The sequence below is a fragment of the Rhopalosiphum maidis genome, chromosome 1 (genome assembly GCF_003676215.2).
Source record: "Rhopalosiphum maidis isolate BTI-1 chromosome 1, ASM367621v3, whole genome shotgun sequence".
Taxonomy (NCBI): Eukaryota; Metazoa; Arthropoda; class Insecta; order Hemiptera; family Aphididae; genus Rhopalosiphum; species Rhopalosiphum maidis.
In genome coordinates this window covers 66876865-66896871 of record NC_040877.1, presented here as the reverse complement: position 1 = coordinate 66896871, position 20007 = coordinate 66876865, and the positions used below count along the sequence as shown (strand labels likewise).

The following is a 20007-nucleotide window of genomic DNA, read 5'->3' as shown; positions in this document are numbered from 1 at the left end:
TAATTTGGTGATAACTGATAACTGATAAATGCTTTAACACATATATCACATTCATTCATGGAGTAAGTAAAGAACATGATTTCCATGATGAATGTATTAATTTTTATCAGGGCTTGAATGTTTGATAATTATTTGTTTTTTCATTTTCTACAAAATTTTATTGTTTTCTATTTTTTACTTAATTATTATTTTCCGTGTGATTTATATTTCTTGAACGTTGTACATTCTTCAAAAATTTACTATTGGAAATTAATATTATATTCTAAGAACGTCGACTAGCTCAATATAAATGTAAGGTTGCCATGAATCCGAGGCTTGTTCGAACAATATGGGAGGCTGTTTAGGTTTACAAAGAAATCGCAGGGGAAGGAATGCATCCTCGGACAATGGATCTCGCCCGAGTTCTGGTAGATTATTATTTGTCTGTCTCTGTATTGTAGTCTTGTAAAATTTCACTTGATTAAGTGTAGGTATTAGTATAAACTGCAAATTGCAATTGGTATTATAATATATGTATATATATATACCTAGTATGTACGTATTTATATATATATATATATATATTATTTAAATGATTAAAATGTCTTCATTGTTCTTACAACATTTTTATTTAATATTTTAAAAAGGGTGTATTCTTAGTTATCTGTCATGCTTAAAAAGAAAAAAAAATATTTTAATACCTACCATAGTAGTACTAGTTTCTTGAAATTCTTCATAAGTTTGGAGATCACTTCATGGATAATCTCCTAGTAATTCTTATTATATACTAAAATCTAGAAAATTGTTGTAGTCTGAATTCTGTAGATACTGTAAATTAGTGATTAGTATCCTCAATCAACAATATTATCCTGTATCTCCTGTATCCACCATCATTCTAATAACACATTCATCTCCTTCAATAAAATAATTGCATGTGATATAATTAATAAATGCAATACATCAATTATTAATGTTTGGTACTAAAAATAAATTATAAGCGTTTGTAATTTATAATTTGTATTTTTAATTATAATTTTTTCACTTGTTTTTCTTTGTTCACTTTTTTAAATATTATTATATTCCCCCTTAATTAACTTTTTTCTAATTAAGTTACAATTATCTTTAAGATTATAAATAATTTATCGTTTAAAATGCAATTTTGTAAATTTAATTTTTCTTGTAGGTACTAATAGAAAAAATCATCCATTATGCCATGAAACTATCCGTTGGAAATCTGATGTTCCCTTAACTGAAGGTCAGTTGAGGAGCAAACGAGATGAATTTTGGGATACAGCTCCAGCATTTGAAGGACGTAAAGAAATATGGGATGCATTAAGAGCAGCTACTGCAGCTGCTGAAACGACTGATTTTCAATTGGCACAAGCTATATTGGATGGCGCTAACATTTCAGTTCCTAATGGTAAACAGTTCTATAATGTTTATATTTATTTAATGATATGTTTCAAATACGTTTTAATTAAATACCTTAAGAAAATTCTTTTTAACAAATCTTAAATTTACTGTTCATTAAGATTATAATATTATTATTATAAAAACAATTTAGTTTCTTCTAAGTGTCAAAGTAAAAATCAAAATTATGCAACTGATTACAACATCTAGGCAGTTGGTATATTAAACTTCATGATGAATGAACAATTAATGTCCAGACTATTTTTTCTCATTTTTAGTGATTTTGCGTACTTTAGAAAAATGTTAATGGATTGTTCACCAAATTTTAATGAAAATCTACCATGATAATTTTTATGAACCTTCATAAAAACAAAATTATAAATGTGTAATATAAAATTATATTATAAAAAAAAATTAAAACTTAAGCACTACATAATTTACTGCCCTAGGAAGCTAGCTATACTCTTCCTAATGGGAAATCTGACTGGTTATTTCTAAAAACTTATTGGTTTCAATAGAACTAAATTCAGTTAATTTTAGCTGAGTAAAATTTAAAAATTAGACAACATAAATGGAAACAGAATTTTTTAATTTGAAAAAATGTAATATATAGTTGAAAAATAATGGGAATTGAAATATTAGGTTTATCTTTAAAAGTTGATCATGACATTTAAATTGAACCAGATACAATATTCTATAAAATGTTGTAACCTAGTTTTAAAACAGTAAATACTATTAATATTTTAGTTGTATTATTATTATTTTGACATTTTAATTTGTAGAACATAAATGCAAATTATCCTATTTAGTTATTTTTTTATTAAATTTGATACAATTAGGTTTCATATAGTTTAGTATACATCCTAATTTAGTTGGTACTGTAAGAGTTTTGAATATAGTGTCCCAGTGCTCCGATAAAGTTTTTTGAAACAACTAATTGTCCCGTGATTTAACTTTAATAATTTATGAACAATTTCTAGTAGAAAAATAATATTTGTCTAATAAAATAATCAAGCTTATTATTTGAGTAATTGGAAAAATCCATTTTAAAATTTTTTTTTTTCCTTGGTGACGGTTGATAACTAAAATTTTGATTTTAAAGCTCTAAAAAAATTATAGAAAAATTATGTAAATTAAAGCTCTAAATATCCTTAAAAAATGAACTATTAGGGTTCAGTTGACTATTGTGTGTGGTATTCCGGTCATAGAAAATTATGATGATAAAACAGATTGTTAACTACATGATAAGATATTTCTCTTGAAATTTATACAAAAATAATTGTCCCAGTTTAAGTAAAATAAAATGTGACAATTCTAATATTGTTACACTATCATTGTAATTTTATAATTTAATCAAAACTTTCTATCGAATATTTAAATATGTTTATAAAATAAATGTTGTCTAAAATGAGTGATCTATTAGGTATAAACTATAAAATCTATCCAAGAAAGCATTTTTATCAGTCAATAAAAATCTATTAAAAAATTATTTTCTGAATCCTCCTCTGTTTGCACCAAAATTAACCCCAAAAAATATAAAATCCATTTTATTCAGTATTCATAAAATTAAAATACCCAAAGTAACTAAACTATAAAATTGCAAATGTTTAATTACCAAATTGATAAGTATGTATTTTTTTAACTGAATAAGTAGTGGAAAAAATAGGATGTTGAAACTGTTTTGTGTCAGTCAGTTGATGCAGTTTTACATTCTGATAAATAATAATGATGAATAATTTTGTTTTTTATGTTTATAAATAATTTATTGTATGTATCTAAACATGATAATAAAAAACAATTAATACATATTAAAACCATTTATATTTGATAAGAATCAAATAATATCTTTAGTATTATTGTATTAATTAGTACTATACATATCGATTTATTCAAAAATGTCAAATTGTTAATTGTCAATTATTATCATTATTATATTATATTGGAAATTGGACATTGTCCATGTAAAAAAAAAATAAAAAAAAATATTAATTATTATACAAACAAAATATTTGACATGAAAAGGTTTTCAGTTTTAAATCAACTTTTTATTTCACAAACATTTTTAATGTTATTACATAAATATATGTATTTGAACTATTAGAAAGTCTATAGAAAGTCCATAGAAACTCCTTGTAGTTTTTATTTTTCCATTTAAATTTAATTTCTGAGGACTTTAAATTTTTTAAATTGTACATATTTTAACGCTCATAATTTGCTTTAAAATTGAAACAGAAAAAAATCTAATAGAACCTTTGGCCCTGAATTATATGTTTTATTTTGAATTTTATGAATAGGTCAGTTCACTTTAATTCAAAAACAACATAGTTAAATGAATTGTTCTTAACATACCATTTACTATACTTAAGCAAAATCCTCAAATTTTCTTTCAACACTAAAAAAAAATCTTTAGTGCAAAACCCTTATTCAATTGATTAGCTTACATGTATATAAAATAATTAAATTATCAGTTATCTCCTTATATTATGAAGACATAGTTAAAAGTACAAAAGTATGAATTATATACCTATAGCTTAACTCATCTTTACTTCCAGTAAAATTAACAATAAGATTAAGTGCTACTAAATGCTAAATGTTTAATGTTTGAAGTTGTTCACATTTTGTTTGTGTCATATGTTCCAATATAACAATATAATATGTCATTTTTCTGTTGCTAGGATTTCTAACTGAGTGCTATGATGAGCTAGGAACACGATACCAAGTTCCAGTATACTGTCTTTCTTATCCTATAAATATAGTGAAAGAAGGGAGCGGAAGAGATTCTCCAATTGATCAAACAGGTAAAAATCAACTAAATTGTATTTATAATTATTATAGTTAAATTGTTATAAACTATACTTAGTTACTAGCACTGAGCTTGTATAAGTATTTTTTTAAATTAATTTTTATTGCATAGAATCCTCAGATGAAGGTTCTGAAATTATGTTAAAACTCCGCCTATCATCCAATTGTCAAGATATAAAAATGCCACTCATGACAAGAGATACAATAGCACAGGCTAAAAAGAAATTGCAAGTAAGTAATTTAGAGTATTTTATTTTATTTTTTTAAAAGATGTAAATTTATCTTATTATTTTAAAATACTAATTTGAAAAATCAAATTAATGTTCCTATCTATAGTTAGTTGGTCAAGCGATCAATATTTATACATTTAAAATAAAACTATTGAGCACTTAAGTATAAAATCATTTTTTGTTTATGGGTGATTTTAAAAAGAACAAAAACATTTTGAATTGTTTAAATTATTTAAATTTAATGTATAACTTAATTTTAAAATATTAGTGAAAAAGTTTTATTTATTTTTGTTTTCTAGGCTAAACAAGGCATTGAACCTTTACATCAAAGATGGTTTTTTGGTGGTAAGCTGTTGGGTGATAAATTACATATAGATGAAGCAAGAATTCTTCCAAGTTATGTAATTCAAGTAATCATTAATCCTGAACCAACAAATGAAAGCTGAATTCTTATTGCTATCATTTCATAATAGTTAATTATTTATCAACATATGCTTATCTTAATAGGAACAAATATTGATATTACATACATTTTCACTCGTTATATTTTATTGTTTATTCAACGCTTTACAAAATTTCACAAGTTTTATAACTTAAATTGGTTACCCTGTAATTAACTTAAAATTATTTCAATAATAAACACTCATGACATTTTATATGCTTACACTGTCAGTCTCTTTATTGTAGATATGTTATATAAAATAAATTATTGTAAAATATAAAATCTATAACATTTATCTAATCAATGCAAAATTCCTTACATAAGTAAAATTAAATCTAACAATTCAATTATTTTGGCATTATAATTTTATTATTGAATAATTTCAATTTATATTTTGTATTGAATTTAAGGTTTTTATCTTACTTTCGTAAATTTTTAATGATTTTTATATTATTGATCATGATATAGTATTTTGACAAAACATAGGTAAAAGTACAAAATTAATGATCAAACTTAATATCTATAAGCTATAAAATACATTTCCTTATACATTTTATACTCAAGTGTTAAGGTAAATTATTTAAGATAAACATTTTATTCATAACAATTGTTTATAATATTTTCTAAACTTATTTAAAATATTGTTACTTATTAATTATTATGTTTGAATTCAATGTTTTTATTTATATATTTTTTAATATTTAAAGATACTATATTAGTTTTTTTACTTTGTATTTTGTTTTTTTTCTAGTAAATGGTATTTGATTTAATGTCAGTATATTTAAATATGTTTTAACTTATATTGTTTTTAAATATTAAAAATAATATATTTATTATATTATGTTTGTGCTGAAATTTGTCATATTCAGTGCTTTAAAAATGTATTATTCAAATCAAGTTCTTTATTTTTAGTGAAAAGCAACATGTTTATTGTTCAATTGACTAATAACTACTTAAAATTATTCTTGAACTAAATTAAATTAATATTATCTACTGTAAATGGGATTAAATAAAATATTATATCTGTATTGTAATAATTTTTATATTTTAAATTAAAAATATGGTAAAATAAATAATCAATTTTGTTTTTATTTATTGTTTTGTGTTTTTTTTTATGAATGATTAAAATATTCTACGAATCAATAAAATAGCATATTCTTTAAAGTATTAATTTAATAAAATAACATTTTAAACTCTTAATAACAACTACAATTAAAAATGTATTCATTTTTTTCATTCTTGATCATAATTTTCTAAAAAGTACCTATCTTAGAACTCCAGTTTTCTCTCAAGAAAATGGAATTCAAGCTTTGTATTCCTTTTTGAAAGACTGGTAGTTAATCAGAGGTTAATAGGCGTGATCGGGTAGAACTGTTGAAGTGAATAACCTAAGCAGCCTAAATGGAGTCAGTTGAAACAGAAAACTGACCAGCAGGTTATTATAGTAGTTGGATCAAAGTTTGAAAGTGTCACAACGTAAAATAGAGATAACATCAATCCAAGGTAATTGAGCGAAGGAAGGTAAAATTGTTTTGAAAGAAGATTTGGCTAGCTTGTCAGCCACTTCATTAACATTTATGTCAACGTGACGAGGGATCCACAAGAGTTGAATTAAATGATTTGAATGATTGAGTTAATTTATTTATGATATTATATGAAAAACGAGGAGATAGTTTAGAATTAAAAGTATTAGATTCTACTATTCTAGGGATTGTAAACACGAAATAGAATGAGAGGCTATTAAATAATTACTAGGGGCTAAAATTGAAATAAACAAAAGGGCTTTGTAAATAGCAAATCATTATGTGGTAGGTATACCAAGAGGACGGAGGGGGAGATTGATGATAAAGAACAACTAAGCGGTCGATATAGATGATCATGAAATTGAGAAAATTAAGGTTAAGATAATTTTAAAAAATATTGATCATAGTGGGAAATTGCATCCCAGTAAACATAGTCTAACATAGCACGTATAATCTACGTGTATAATAAGGATAACTCTGGACTTTGGTATATGTATATACGTAGTTGTTATTCGTATAATAATGGTATAATATACGTTGAATAGGTTGATTTTACGTTGACAATAGGTATGTTTATTCGTACATTTTTCGTTATAAAAACTCGTTTATTCTACGTTGATCATACGTTGACTATTGGTTGGTCGAACTTACGTCGAAATATAGATTACACTAAAGCGAAATCTAAAAGAAAATAACTTTAATATTATTGTATTATTTTTAACGGTTTATATAAAAAAATTCAAAATTTGGCAATTTTAAATTAATTTTCCGTCAACTGATATTAAATGGACTACAAGTGGTCTCAACGTCATTAGCCAAACCAGGATTAAATCTAACATACCCCATTATGGTTCTGAGACGATGTTTAGAGCTTATTGTTTCCAATTAGCATAAGAAGCTGAGTCGAAAAGAATGTACCTAATCAGTAATCTAGTCTAATTTTGAACGTATGATTGAGCACCGAGCGTTATATATGGTTATAGGAGACTATCTAGTAGATAGATGTGATCACCACCACGTGTTAGACACGGTCCTAAGGAAATTAGACTAACGAGAAGTAAAGGCAGTAAGGGATGTTATATACTTATATGAGGTAGCCAACGAAGTTTAAGGTCAAGCAGTGCTCGAATTGGGAAAAATTTAGTAGAGGAACTCAATTCAATGATTTAAAAACGGCATTTTAAACTTTCAAGTGCACAATTATTTAACACAGACCCGTGGGAGGCTTTGCCCCCATCATATCCTTTCTTACCAACCTTAATTATATTTTAAATACCTACCGGCTACCACTTTCAATTACACATATATTTAAATCCCAAGTATAATATATTTTTAAAATAATACCTACGTGGCTACTTGTTACATCTTAGCGTAGAAAAAAATATAATAAACATATACATAATGTATTCAATAAACTAAATAGATAACAAAATTAATAATTATTGTTTTTGATATTAAAAATCGTAAAATTCGTTAAATAATTTATGTAAATTTTAATAAAAATTATATTGAATATTAATTTGTGCCATCCCCCCATTAATTATTATAGTGGAAAAATAGAGTTGGAGCACGCAAAAAAAAAATTGTAGAGGAGCTCCGTCTCGCTCCGTACTTACCAATTCAAGCGCTGGGTTGCTGGAGTCAATAGGGTTATGCCAATAAGGTAAGTGACGTACTGACAGTAGCAAAAGCAAGCCCACCCGCAGGATAAAATCCCATCCGTGGCAATATCAAAATTCTAAAACCAAATCAAAAAGGTTATTTTAAATTTTAATATATTTCTAGTGCCTTCATTCTAAAATAGCATAACCCATAAATAGAAAATAAATAACATTATGTCATACTTCTCAAATGGATCTCAATAAAATTATGTTATAATTAATATGCGTGACATTAAATTAACAATAGTTTTAAATAATTTCTAGTAAGAGCAATGGCCCCTTTGCCCCCCCCCCCCGGCGTCCTTGAGCAAAAGGAATACCTAGTACAGTCGTATAAACTTGCATTTTCAGTTATTATTTTTAGATATTTGAGAGTATAGTCAAGTGTTTTTATGATGGTGAGATTAAGCCGATTAAGGAACTTACTTTATGGGAAAATTATCATATCATAGAACATTTTAGACATCAATATGTATAATTATTGTACCTATATAATATAAAATAGGTAATTTAAAAAAAATATTTTAAAGAATTTTGGATAAGTAGGTTTAATTGATTTTTAATTATTTAAGTATGTAATACAAGTAAAGGTGTCCCATTACCCATTGTGTGTGCTTGTTAATTGTTATTAACTTTTTCTCGCGCTTATTTTTTTAATTAATTTTTAAATAAAATTTTGTTCCTTCCCATTACATCTACTTATATCCATCGATACCTTCTCTACTGTTGTACTACTACCACAACTCACACAGCGCTTTTTCTAAATTAGGGAGGTCTTTTTGCCGGACCCTGTATAGTGTATTAAATTAATATAAATATATAAATATAATATTATATTATACTTTATACTTTTATCAATTTTATTAAATATTATCATATGACCTCTAAAAATGGCGCGTAAATTAAAATAAAGATAATACTTATCAATTTCTATAAATTTTGAAATTTGAATTCGTCATTCGACTATTAGACTGAGAGGTCGTAGTTACTAGTTCATCATATTATTTTGTTACTTACATTATTCAATTGTTTGACAATAACATGAATGAAGATTATTATAATACGTATACGATATCGGATTCGGATATTTCTATAATCGATGATGGCCGAGTAAATGAAACTTTGTGCAAAGATAAAGATTGTTTGTCAGCTTCAGAGGAACCTGAATTTTTTCAACAAGTTATTCAACGTGTACGATTTGAATTTAATGAATTTCGTATAATGATCGTTGATGTCGAATTGTTACTAATTAAGCGTTCTTTTTAGCAAAAACGAAAAAAATTGGTATCTCCAAAAATAGCTTTACATCACAGCGACTATGTGCAGGAAGATGTTCAGATTAATAAAAATCATTTTTCTATGTTGGTCGAACACTCCAAATCAAATAATTGTATACCTGTGAGTATAAAATATTTATTAAAAATTATATAAGAGTAAAAATAGTCTATAAGTTACAAAAAAAAATCACTCAAAAATAAGATAAAATATTTTATTTTATACTATTTAAAAAAAAATAATTACTACTTGTTAATTGTAGGTATATTTTAAAATATGTTGACTGTGTATGTATTTTTGCGGTTTCGACTTAGTGCGTATGTCTTTTTTTTTTAAATAATAAAAAGAAACTGATCTTATATGATCATAGGTAGGGTTGCCAGATTTTGAAATAATCAAACCGGGAAATTATGTTATCTAAAAAAAAGTTATTCAATATGCCCTTTTGTAAATAACATAATTTAAGATAATCATATAAATGTACAGTGTACAATATTATTCTGTTTCATTATTAAATAATACAATATTAAAGCTATTTTCTCTCAGCTTCTATTAACCAGGACAAACTTAATGACCGGCCAGGACACCGGGAAAAATGGCAAGCCTAGTTTTACGTCCAAATGGCATATGAATACATATTTTAACACATGTTTTTAATCACACTAAATAATAATCAGGTAATAATAAATAATTTACATTTAATATATATTGGACAAATGTGTTGCTGAACAATTCTCATGATGCCAATTAGTTAACCAGTACATAGTCAACGTTTTAAATATAATCTAGTATTTAATGCAAAATTACCAATAAAATTTTTAATAACATTTTAATTTGGTATACAAAAAAGATGGAATTAAACATTTTTTGTTTTTATCATAAACAGAGGACAGAACCAGGTATGAACACTACTACAAACAATGAAGAAGCAACTGAAAAGGTATTTAAATCAGTTAAAAATAAATAAAGATTATTTAAAAATTACTTTTTCCTTTAATAGAACTTTTGCATTATTGGTTTTAAATTTTAATCAAGGGTATGTTTTTAATATTCTAGATAGAACCAAAACGGAAAAAGCGTTCAACAAAAGAAGAAATTGAAGAAAGAAAAAAGGAAGAAAAGGCTAGAAAAGATGCAAAAAAGAGATTAGCTGAAGAATTAAAACGTTTAAGTCCAAAGGAATGTATGAAGGTATGTATGTATTTATTTACTTATTGTATATTTTTTTAATTTGTTTAATAAATATTTTGTATTGCATTATTTTAGTATATTACTGTTCACATTGATATGAATTTGATGAATCATGAATATACTGAGAAAATAATATCTGAAATAGAATCTACGGACGCAAATTATAAAACTGAGTCATATTCAACTGTATTAAATTCAATAACATGGTCAAGATGTATAGTAAGTAATAAAAAGCTTTGAACATAGATTATTATTTAAGTTTCTGGTAAAAAAAATACTCATCATTATGAATTTCAATAAATATATTTTTTTTTTATTATTTGGAATCTAAAACACAAAATTAACATAGACATTGGTATATAACTACCTATTAACTAATAATTATGAAATTGTTATATACATTTAATTAAATTTTAATTTTTTTAGTCTGATACTGTTAGTGAGGATGAAAATTTTATGTTATTAATTTGGGAATTTGATTATGTCAAAAACCTCATTACATCATATGAATTGTTAAACAAAATAAATGATATTAAATTATATAAAACACAACTTTCAATCATTATATATAGTACTACTGATCAACTGAAGTATGTTATTTTCATATTATATTTACTACCATGAAACATTGATTAAATAAAATAATTCCTCTGTTTATATATTATTTTTTTAAACGTTTTTCATTCATTTTGTTATAGAAAAATAAAATCTAAAAAAAACGGAAAGGTTTCTGGGTATGTATTTGACAGATATTGTGCAAATTTGTGTAATTATTAAACTTGAATATTTTGATAGGCCCGATATGCTGAATAGCCTTGAACAGATGATGTTAAGTTGTCAAGTTTCATTTCGTTTTGTTGAAAATAAGAATGATATAGGTTTGGCAGTTCTTTATTTAACAAAATCTATTGCACAGAAACCATACAAGTAATTAAGTTTTTTTTTTTTTTAAGCGGGTAGTTAAAATTTCTAAATTTGATAAGTTTAGTTTTTATGAAATCAACATTATTTTTTTTAAGATTAAATAAATACAAAGAAGAACAAGAGGATGTGATTGGTATGCATCTGGTCATACAAAAAATTGTGTAACAGTTGACAAAAATGGCACAGGTTTAACTCAACTATGGAGACAAATGCTATCGCAATTTCCACTATGTGGTCTCGAGACAAGTGAAGCAATAGCAACAGTATATGGGTCACCTATTGCATTGTTAGAAGTAAGCAAAAAACAAATTATTATTTATTAATGTTATATATATTATGTTTTACAAACATTTTCATTATATAAAGACACAATTAAAAAAAAATATTTGTTTTTAATGCATTTAATATCCATTATTTTGTGTATTTATGAATAATAGTTAATATTACATTTTTTATCTAGGCATATGATAACTGCAGCTCAAGATTAGAAGGAGAAACATTGCTACAGGATATTCCAGTAAGTTCATTTAAAATATTAAAATAGCATAAGGTATATTTGCATTTAAATTAGAAATCAAAAAAAATTAATTAATATGAATACAAATTTTAGGTCCGCCGTGGATTTGGTCCACTAGCTTCCAATCGTCGTATTGGACCAGAACTGAGCAAAAAAATATACACATTTTTCACAGATAATACTGGATCTACTACATTATCCCAAGAATAGTGAACAATAATGGAAAAAAAGTTATAAATAAATAACATAAACTAAACTATTTAATAACAACTTATATTACTGGTAATTATTTTCTTTTTTCATTATATTCAGTTTCATAATATTAAGTGTGCATAGACTAGACACGTCTAATTCATTGTCATAATAATATATGAATTGTATATATAAATTTAGTTTTTACATTTTTAATACTATTTAGATAATTTTTAAACAAAACAAAAACTATAATTTTCTATTCATAAATAGTTATTAATATAAATAACAAGATAAAAAAAAAGCATTAATTCATGACTTCTCTCAAAGCATTTAGAATGTAACCAGATTAATAGAAATTGAGCTGAATAAACGTAGAATTATGCAACACGTTTTTTATATTATGAACTACAGTGCAGAAAAAACATGATGTTCATTAAAAATTACTTAAAAATAAAATAAATAATAACAATAGTTTAAAATAAAAATAAAATGTTCAGATAGAAAAACAAAGATAAATAAATAAACAAGCTTCGGCCTTAAGTTGTTGAATATTGCATTTTTTGAGTGAAACAGTTCTGCCTTGTACCTAACCAAGAATATGAAAATTTCTAGGATAAGGTATTTTTTTTAAATTCTTCAGAACTGAGAATGTGTTTTCAATACCATTATTGAACTTTATATAAACGCATTAAAGTTGCAATGATCAAGAAACATGGCAGCAGTGGATTGATTATTGTTGAATACGTATGGCAGTGTGACGACAGAACTGCCATAAACAGTAGATGCCGTACTTGCGTTCATTGGTTGTCAATTCATTCGTAATGGCTGGTCATAACGTTGTCGCAATGCAGCTTCAGGACCAGCAGTAAGTGCGACACCAGCCATTGGGTTTATGCGAAAACTATTTTCAATAGCCATGGTGTTAGCTGCGATTGCAATAGCCCCTAGTAAACATTAAATAATACAAATTGGTATTTTTTTTTTTATTAATTATGGTGATAAAGAATTTAACATTAATCCATAAATCCTATTGGAAAATATTGAATATATATTTTATACTTGGTTAACCTTTTTAATTTTCTACCTTCTAATTTAATATAATATTAACAATTTTGAGTAATACATTATTTCAAACTTAGTTATCAAAATGTGTACCTTTAATATGTTATGATTAGTCTGGATTTATATTCTCTAAATATGCTTAAAATATGATGCTTATTCTCTCTAAAAAAAAGCTGCAAATATTCTGTCTATATTATCTTAAAAATATTCAAAAATATGCGAAATTGTGTAAAAAAACACATATTTTTACTATTTTATTTTTAAATTATTCATTAAACATCTAATTATACACTTTTGTAATGGAATTATTGATAATTTAATTTATGACTAGTTTTTTATTCTGTTCAATTTAAAATCTTAAATGCAACGTAATATTAAAACAAAGTATTTGGATTTTGAATATTTGATAAACAAATATTTTGTTTTTATCAGTATGGATAAATAATCACAGAATAACCAGAAGGCTCATTTAATAAGAATTCGAAAATCGGTTAAATTTTGGGTCTAGTACAACATTTATACATAAATAAGTTGTATTGTATTATTATCTTTACCGATTGACCAACAGATAAAGCAAATCTATTCTCACTAAGAACCCATGTAATACTAGAAAAGTGAGCCTGCCTTTTGGTTATTCTGTGGTACTATCACTGCGTTTTATTTTTTTAATCAAAATGATACAAAAAAAAATTATTGTAATAATTATTAAATCCATTTGCTGTAAATGATCCAAACAATTTTTTTTGGGTATCTTTTAATTGAAGTTATAAGAAGTCGACATTTTTTTTTCAAAATAGACTAAATATTCTATAACTGATATCATAGAATAAAATATTTTCAAACATACAAAAAAATCTTTTCCTGTGAATTCGGTGTCTAATGAATAGTACACAATTCTTACTTTTGTAAGGCTGCATGTTATACTCGGTAATAATATTATGTAAAAACAAATAAATCCGGACCTTAGTTATGATAAATGAATAATTAACTAAAATAATAATGAATGGATTTAAATTTTTATTAACAGGATCAGTAAAGTGTCTGATGTTCAATGTAATCAATACATATATTCAATTTAAATTATATATTTAATTTTCATAAAATTAATTAACAATATACTATAGTTCAGGGTAATTCGGGCATACCTGCATCTTGAGATGGATCTCGGGTTTTGGTATGTAAAAACGCACAATATGGCTTACGACATCCAGTTGGTTGTTTTTCCCAATAACATGGTATTGCTTTTCGGTTTTTCTACAATCAAATAAATAAAGGATATACATTATCTTACAAAATTGTGTAATAGAAAAGAGACTTATAGGAAATTATTAAAACATTAATGGACAATAGACGATTAAAAACTTATTTTATATATTTGTGCTTATAAAAATTAATTTAAGAAGTATTAAAGAAAATATTATATTAAATCTATTATATGAATCTAATAAGTAATTACCTTCAATTCCATGTGGCGTAATGTACAATGATCATTTTCACACTTCCCGTTTTGCCAAAAACTACATACCATTTCACATCCTAATGCTTGTGGTTCATGGCGAAATGGGCATTTGTCTCCCTATAAAATTATACACAAGATAAATGTATTTTAGATAATATAATAGTTATTCAAATTTTAATAATAATATAATAAAAAACTAGATTTTTTAGACAAATACCATATGGTATTTTATTTTCTAATCAAAAGTAAGTTACTAGATTTGACAATATTATTCAATTTAGATACATTTAGTGGCATAACCAAGGTTTTTTTTTTTGTAATAAAGTGTAACTTGTGAAGGAATTCACACTCCATACAATATTAAAGTTTATCTTAAATCGTGGTAGTGTGTAAATATGGCATAATTGAACATATTTTACCACAACCAAATTATTGTAATCCTATATTATAAATATTATATTTTTCATATAAATACAGCCGAGGGGGGTGTCTTTTAACACCGAAAACACCCACTGGATATATTTATAATAGTTGTATATATTCATATTGCTTTTCACAATTTGTTAAGCAAAACTTATATTTAAAATATGAAATATATTGAATTTATAGATAAAAATTCACATGGGCATAGTAATTATTTCTAAATTTTTTAAAATATTTAATTGAATTTTGTTTTAAATTTAATACAGAATATAATATTTCTTCTACCATAACATTGAAATTTTTCAAAATTACTTAGTATTTGATCTGTTTAGATTTAATAATGACGGGGACATTTTTTTAAACTAGAAAGCAGTTGCTAGTTTGTGACATTTACCAATGACTTCTGTAAAACAAAAACCAACCTTCATGCAAGTCGAATAGTAGTAAAAGTAACAATCGTTGTTTTTCTTGTCACCCTTTTCCATGGTTCCTGATGGTCCTGAGTGGCGTTTTCTGCGGTTTTCGTTTTTCGTACGATCAGTCCTGTCGGCGTGAAAAAATCGTGTCAAAACAGAACCATTAAAAACACCGAACAACACAAGCGGATGGGGTCGATAAGCAGGTAGGTGGGGTGTTGGGACATATTATTATTAATAACGATATTATCGTTATTGTACTTTTAGTCGGAGTGGGCGGCGACAGGACGTGCAAGCGTGTGAAAGACGAGACGGCGACACGAGAAAAAAATATATCGCCGAGACGTCCACGTACCTCCCACGGGCCACCGGTCGCGATTAAATGCCAAATGGCCCCAAATGGCACCAACGGACAAAACGGCACAGAAACCGACCACCGTCCAGTAGACAGCTCCACCGGCGGGGGCGGGGGGCACACGCACGCACGTTCGCAGAATACGTTCCGGGCAGGCGACCGCGTGAGAGAGAGATGATACCAGGCGGTGCGTGTGCTACGTTCCCGGTGAGGTGATAACGCGTGAGACTGTCGCCGACGGAAACGAGTGATGCGACACAACGTGCGCGCCCCCGGAGTTACGCCGCCGAGTAGAAGTGGCCGGTGGGCGACATGCGTTTTTTCATTAACACTATTCCCGTCTTACCCGTTTCCTCCCCGGTGGTGTCCCCTGTCCAATGCCGCCGCTGTGGTCCGGTGGTTCCTGTTCCCCGGATTCGAGTACCGTTGGGGCGCGTTCGACTTGTCACAGCGGCGGAGGCGACGTTAATGTCCGCGGCCGGTCAAACTCGACATGAAAACCGCCGGGCAAAAGAGCGGACGGTAATTATTACGAGAGTCCCGTCGTCGTTTTGTTTACTGTTACTGTTGTAATTGGCGTAAAAATTTTGGTCTAGCGAAATACCAGTCAAAGTGGACGAAATAAGAAAATGAAAAAAAATTACGCCGCTCAGAGCTCGTCGTGCGTTATCGGCGTTTTTCGGAAAACGGCACCGCACGGCGCGGCGACACGGATCGCCTAGCCCGTAGACGTTGAAATCACATGACGCGGACGGAACCTCTTTGTAATTCGCCGACGCTGTTATCACCCACTATTTTTTTTTTTTCATCATTCTACCGTAGTCCCGTGTCGCAACGAGCGCGTGTCTTTCTGTCTACAGTCTTCGTAGTTCGTGTGATCTTTGGTGTCTATCATTGTTTGTGAAGTGTCTTTTGTCCGGTTTCCGGTCGAGAACATTACTGATCGCTGTCGTCGTCTAAATGGCCGATCGTCTCACCCAACTCCAAGACATTGTTAATCAAGTAAGCTACAGTAAAAATTGACCAAGTGCGAACGATAGACAATTTATTAGCATACCAGCTTACTGTGTGGTTAAGAATCTATTATGTGTACCAATATAAATAATCGTTTGAATGAACTAGAATGAGCCAGTTGACGTTTAATTAATTACACACATAATGATTAAATAAATGGCTTTATTGATTAACTCTCAACAAGTCGATTTTTAAAATGTTTTACAGTTAGAATTTGTGCTGGGTAATGCAAATGTAGTTACTCAAAATCTGTATGATCATTTTTTAAATGGTTTCAATTTATACAGATTGCCATAGGAAATTAATGACGTACATAGTCCCCTTTAGACTCTAATCATGACAATTTTTATACTGATATATATATTTCATAAAATCAGTGTGTATTCTATATATCAAATGTCATTATAATACGGCCTCACAGTTTACATTGTCAAATAACAATTTTTATGTATAATTTAATATTTAGCCATTATTTATTATATTCGCTTTGAACTATCTTATGTATATGGTTTGATTCTTATGCTTGGTGAAATACAGAGTATGTAGTAGTGTCTTCTACCTTTAGTGTCACCAGACAGTATTTTAAGTATAGTCAACTTAGTCAAGGTATATTTGATTAATTTAAATCATTTAAGACACAATAAATAACCTATAAATTATGAATACTTACTGTGTATTTTTGTATATATTTTAATTTTCAATTATGAACTTAATAACTAATAACAATTTTACAGCAAGCAGATAACTTCTGCAACAGCATTGGCATTTTACAACAGTGTGCTTTACCATCTAAGTTTTCTAACTTTGACCGAAACGGTTCTCAAACACCACAACAACAAGAAGGTAATACATATATATATATATACATTGGTGTTTTGAATCACTTTAAAATTTGATGAAGTATTGATGGTTAATTGTTTTAGATTATACAAGCTTATTTTCTTCACTAATAACTCGTTGTGCTAAAGATATTGACGCATTAATTGAATCACTGCCTAACGACGATACTTCTACAGATTTGCAAGTATGTATGGTAGAAGTTTTCAAACTTTTTATTCACGTATCACATACCATTTGTGTTATTGGTTATATCATTGATTAAAAATAGAACTATTCATAATGTCAATACATTTATAATATAATATTAGATCTGTTACAGATAATTTATTGATTTTCAGTACTAATTGTATGTATCGCAGTTTGAGAACTGTTGATGTATAGGAATTACAAAGAAAATATTAGTACACCTATTAATTTAAATATAACAATTTTTTTTAGGTTGCAAGTTTGAGGAGATTAGAACAAGATAATCAGTTAGCTGCTGAACGTTTGGAAGAAGTAGTTAGAAAAGGTGAACTTCTTCTTGAACAAATACAAGCTGCTCTCTCTGATATTGCTCAACAGCAATTAGATATTCAGCAAAGTAGTGATAACAATACGTGTTAATAAAAACATATTATTATTACAATGAAAGTTAAAAACAAAAAAAATGTTGCTAAAGCCATTTCTGCTATCAGTAAGACACATAAAATTAAAAGAAACAAAATAAAACGTTTAACAGAAAAAAAAGGTAAAAAGAAGAAGATATCAAAAAAAGCATTGATTGAAGTTGGTCTAAAAAATGAAAAAAACAAACCTAAAGCTAAGGTGGAATCAACTCAACCTATCGTAAATGATAATTTAACAAAATTAACAAATATAAGTTACAAAGGTGCACCTGAAAGTTCTACTCCTAGTTTATACAAAGAACAGAAAAAGGTCGATGGAGACAAAACACCTGTGTCCTTTATTAAGAGGATGAAAGATAAACTGAAAGGTGCAAGATTCAGGTATATAAGTGTTAAAGATTTTATCTTATTAATAATTGTATGTAAATAGTTGATTATTTAATATATTTTATGTATTTACATTAAAAACATTTTTCAGATATTTAAATGAACAATTTTATTCATCTAGCAGTGAAGAAGCTTTGCTATATTTTAAAAAAGAACCAAGTGCATTCAAAGCCTATCATAATGGTTATATGCAACAAGTTATTCAATGGCCAGTAAAACCGCTAAGTGTTATAATTAAACAAATCAAACCAATGTAAGCTACATTTACTTAAGTGCCTTGTAATAATTACATTTTTTAATTCATTTTCTAAGTAAAATTGTTTTTAATTTGTAGTTTGAAGAATTCCAATACCAATTCACCTGTTGTAGTTGCAGATTTTGGTTGTGGTGATGCAAAACTTGCTAGGACATTTCCTAAAGTAAAAGTTCATTCATTTGATTTGGTTGCAGTCAATCAGTATGTAACTGCTGGTGATATGGCTCATACTAGCTTAGCCAATGGATCTGTTGACATTGCAGTTTTTTGTCTCTCTCTGATGGGTACAAACTTACAATCATTTATCAAAGAAGCCAATAGGGTTTTGAAAACTGGGTAATTAAAAATTAGTATAATATGACGATACATGTTTTGAATATTGATATTGTAAAAAAAAGAGATTTGTATTAAATGTATTATTCTGTATGGTATTATGTATACTTGATGCAAATTTTGCTTGGTGGCCAAGGACTGTTTTATACACAGGGGTGTAACTACATTACATGGACATATATAGATGTTTGACTATGTGGGAGTAAATAACTGGTATTGCTTCACCCCTTCTAACAAAAAGTAGTTACCACTGAAGTTTTCTTAACTTGAATTTGAGTATACATACAGTTTAAATTTTAAGTCTTACTACTTTTTTGATTTAATACATAAAACATTATACTATATAAATATACAATATTTTGTTTTGTTTTTAGAGGTTTGATGAAAATAGCTGAAGTTGAAAGCCGATTTGATAATATTAATACCTTTATTGATAGTTTGGCTAAATATGGATTTGAAAAAACAAAACTAGATCAGACAATTGAAATGTTCGTCTTTATGGACTTTAAAAAAATTCAAGATATAAGTAAAACAGCATTAAAAAAGAAACTACCTGTATTAGAATTAAAACCTTGTATTTACAAAAAACGTTAATATTTTTTTAATAAAGTTTTACTATTAAAAATAATAAATGAATATTTTGATTTGATTTTGACAAATATGTTCTATAAGACATGTGGTAATATGCCAAAACTTGATTATTCA

General features: G+C 27.2%; 4 protein-coding genes across 8 annotated transcripts; 3 read left to right on the top strand and 1 right to left on the bottom strand.

The window, feature by feature from the left end:
* Positions 1-134: 134 nt before the first annotated feature.
* LOC113548388 (ubiquitin domain-containing protein 1) lies at positions 135-5173 on the top strand. The gene is made up of 5 exons (XM_026949246.1): positions 135-407; positions 1163-1399; positions 4065-4187; positions 4304-4422; positions 4721-5173. Exons 1-5 carry the CDS (start codon positions 329-331, stop codon positions 4865-4867), a joined length of 705 nt encoding a protein of 234 aa, XP_026805047.1. The 5' UTR covers positions 135-328; the 3' UTR covers positions 4868-5173.
* Positions 5174-9006: 3833 nt separating this feature from the next.
* On the top strand, positions 9007-12319 carry LOC113552067 (crossover junction endonuclease EME1-like). The gene is given in 12 exon segments (XM_026954738.1): positions 9007-9238; positions 9314-9445; positions 10209-10262; positions 10379-10513; positions 10589-10732; positions 10940-11103; positions 11212-11247; positions 11309-11440; positions 11533-11555; positions 11558-11730; positions 11898-11954; positions 12048-12319. Coding segments are annotated over 12 exon segments (1317 nt in total). The 5' UTR covers positions 9007-9088; the 3' UTR covers positions 12165-12319.
* Positions 12320-12474: 155 nt separating this feature from the next.
* LOC113552087 (zinc finger CCCH domain-containing protein 11A-like) lies at positions 12475-16510 on the bottom strand. Of its 4 annotated transcripts, XR_003405157.1 has the most exons (6): positions 16211-16510; positions 15516-15636; positions 14668-14787; positions 14357-14465; positions 12813-13093; positions 12475-12735 (listed from the first exon to the last, which is right to left on the bottom strand). XR_003405157.1 is itself a non-coding variant. In XM_026954772.1 (5 exons), exons 2-5 carry the CDS (start codon positions 15576-15578, stop codon positions 12957-12959), a joined length of 429 nt encoding a protein of 142 aa, XP_026810573.1. In that variant the 5' UTR covers positions 15579-15636; positions 16211-16510; the 3' UTR covers positions 12475-12956. The 4 variants fall into 4 exon arrangements, 3 of the variants coding, with proteins under 3 accessions (XP_026810573.1, XP_026810593.1, XP_026810584.1); XM_026954772.1 differs by having other exon boundaries at positions 12475-13093; XM_026954792.1 differs by lacking the exon at positions 16211-16510 and adding an exon at positions 15771-16083 and having other exon boundaries at positions 12475-13093.
* Positions 16511-16575: 65 nt separating this feature from the next.
* Positions 16576-19928, top strand: LOC113552076 (mediator of RNA polymerase II transcription subunit 21). Of its 2 annotated transcripts, XM_026954751.1 has the most exons (7): positions 16576-16866; positions 17613-17721; positions 17802-17902; positions 18157-18707; positions 18805-18966; positions 19048-19305; positions 19677-19928. In XM_026954751.1, the coding sequence occupies exons 4-7, from the start codon at positions 18346-18348 to the stop codon at positions 19894-19896; spliced, it is 1002 nt and encodes a 333-aa protein (XP_026810552.1). In that variant the 5' UTR covers positions 16576-16866; positions 17613-17721; positions 17802-17902; positions 18157-18345; the 3' UTR covers positions 19897-19928. The 2 variants fall into 2 exon arrangements, with proteins under 2 accessions (XP_026810552.1, XP_026810560.1); XM_026954759.1 differs by lacking the exons at positions 18805-18966; positions 19048-19305; positions 19677-19928 and having other exon boundaries at positions 18157-18471.
* Positions 19929-20007: the final 79 nt, after the last annotated feature.

Coding starts and splice junctions, on each gene's coding strand:
- LOC113548388 (XM_026949246.1), top strand. CDS start 329: ATGGGAGGCTGTTTAGGTTTACAAAGAAATCGCAGGGGAAGGAATGCA. Junction 408..1,162: donor TGGATCTCGCCCGAGTTCTG/GTAGATTATTAT, acceptor TTTTTCTTGTAG/GTACTAATAGAAAAAATCAT. Junction 4,188..4,303: donor TTCTCCAATTGATCAAACAG/GTAAAAATCAAC, acceptor TTTATTGCATAG/AATCCTCAGATGAAGGTTCT.
- LOC113552087 (XM_026954772.1), bottom strand. CDS start 15,578: ATGGAAAAGGGTGACAAGAAAAACAACGATTGTTACTTTTACTACTAT. Junction 14,466..14,667: donor TACGCCACATGGAATTGAAG/GTAATTACTTAT, acceptor ATTTGATTGTAG/AAAAACCGAAAAGCAATACC. Junction 13,094..14,356: donor AGATCCATCTCAAGATGCAG/GTATGCCCGAAT, acceptor AATGTTTACTAG/GGGCTATTGCAATCGCAGCT.
- LOC113552076 (XM_026954751.1), top strand. CDS start 18,346: ATGAAAGTTAAAAACAAAAAAAATGTTGCTAAAGCCATTTCTGCTATC. Junction 18,967..19,047: donor ATTAAACAAATCAAACCAAT/GTAAGCTACATT, acceptor TTTAATTTGTAG/TTTGAAGAATTCCAATACCA. Junction 19,306..19,676: donor AATAGGGTTTTGAAAACTGG/GTAATTAAAAAT, acceptor TTTTGTTTTTAG/AGGTTTGATGAAAATAGCTG.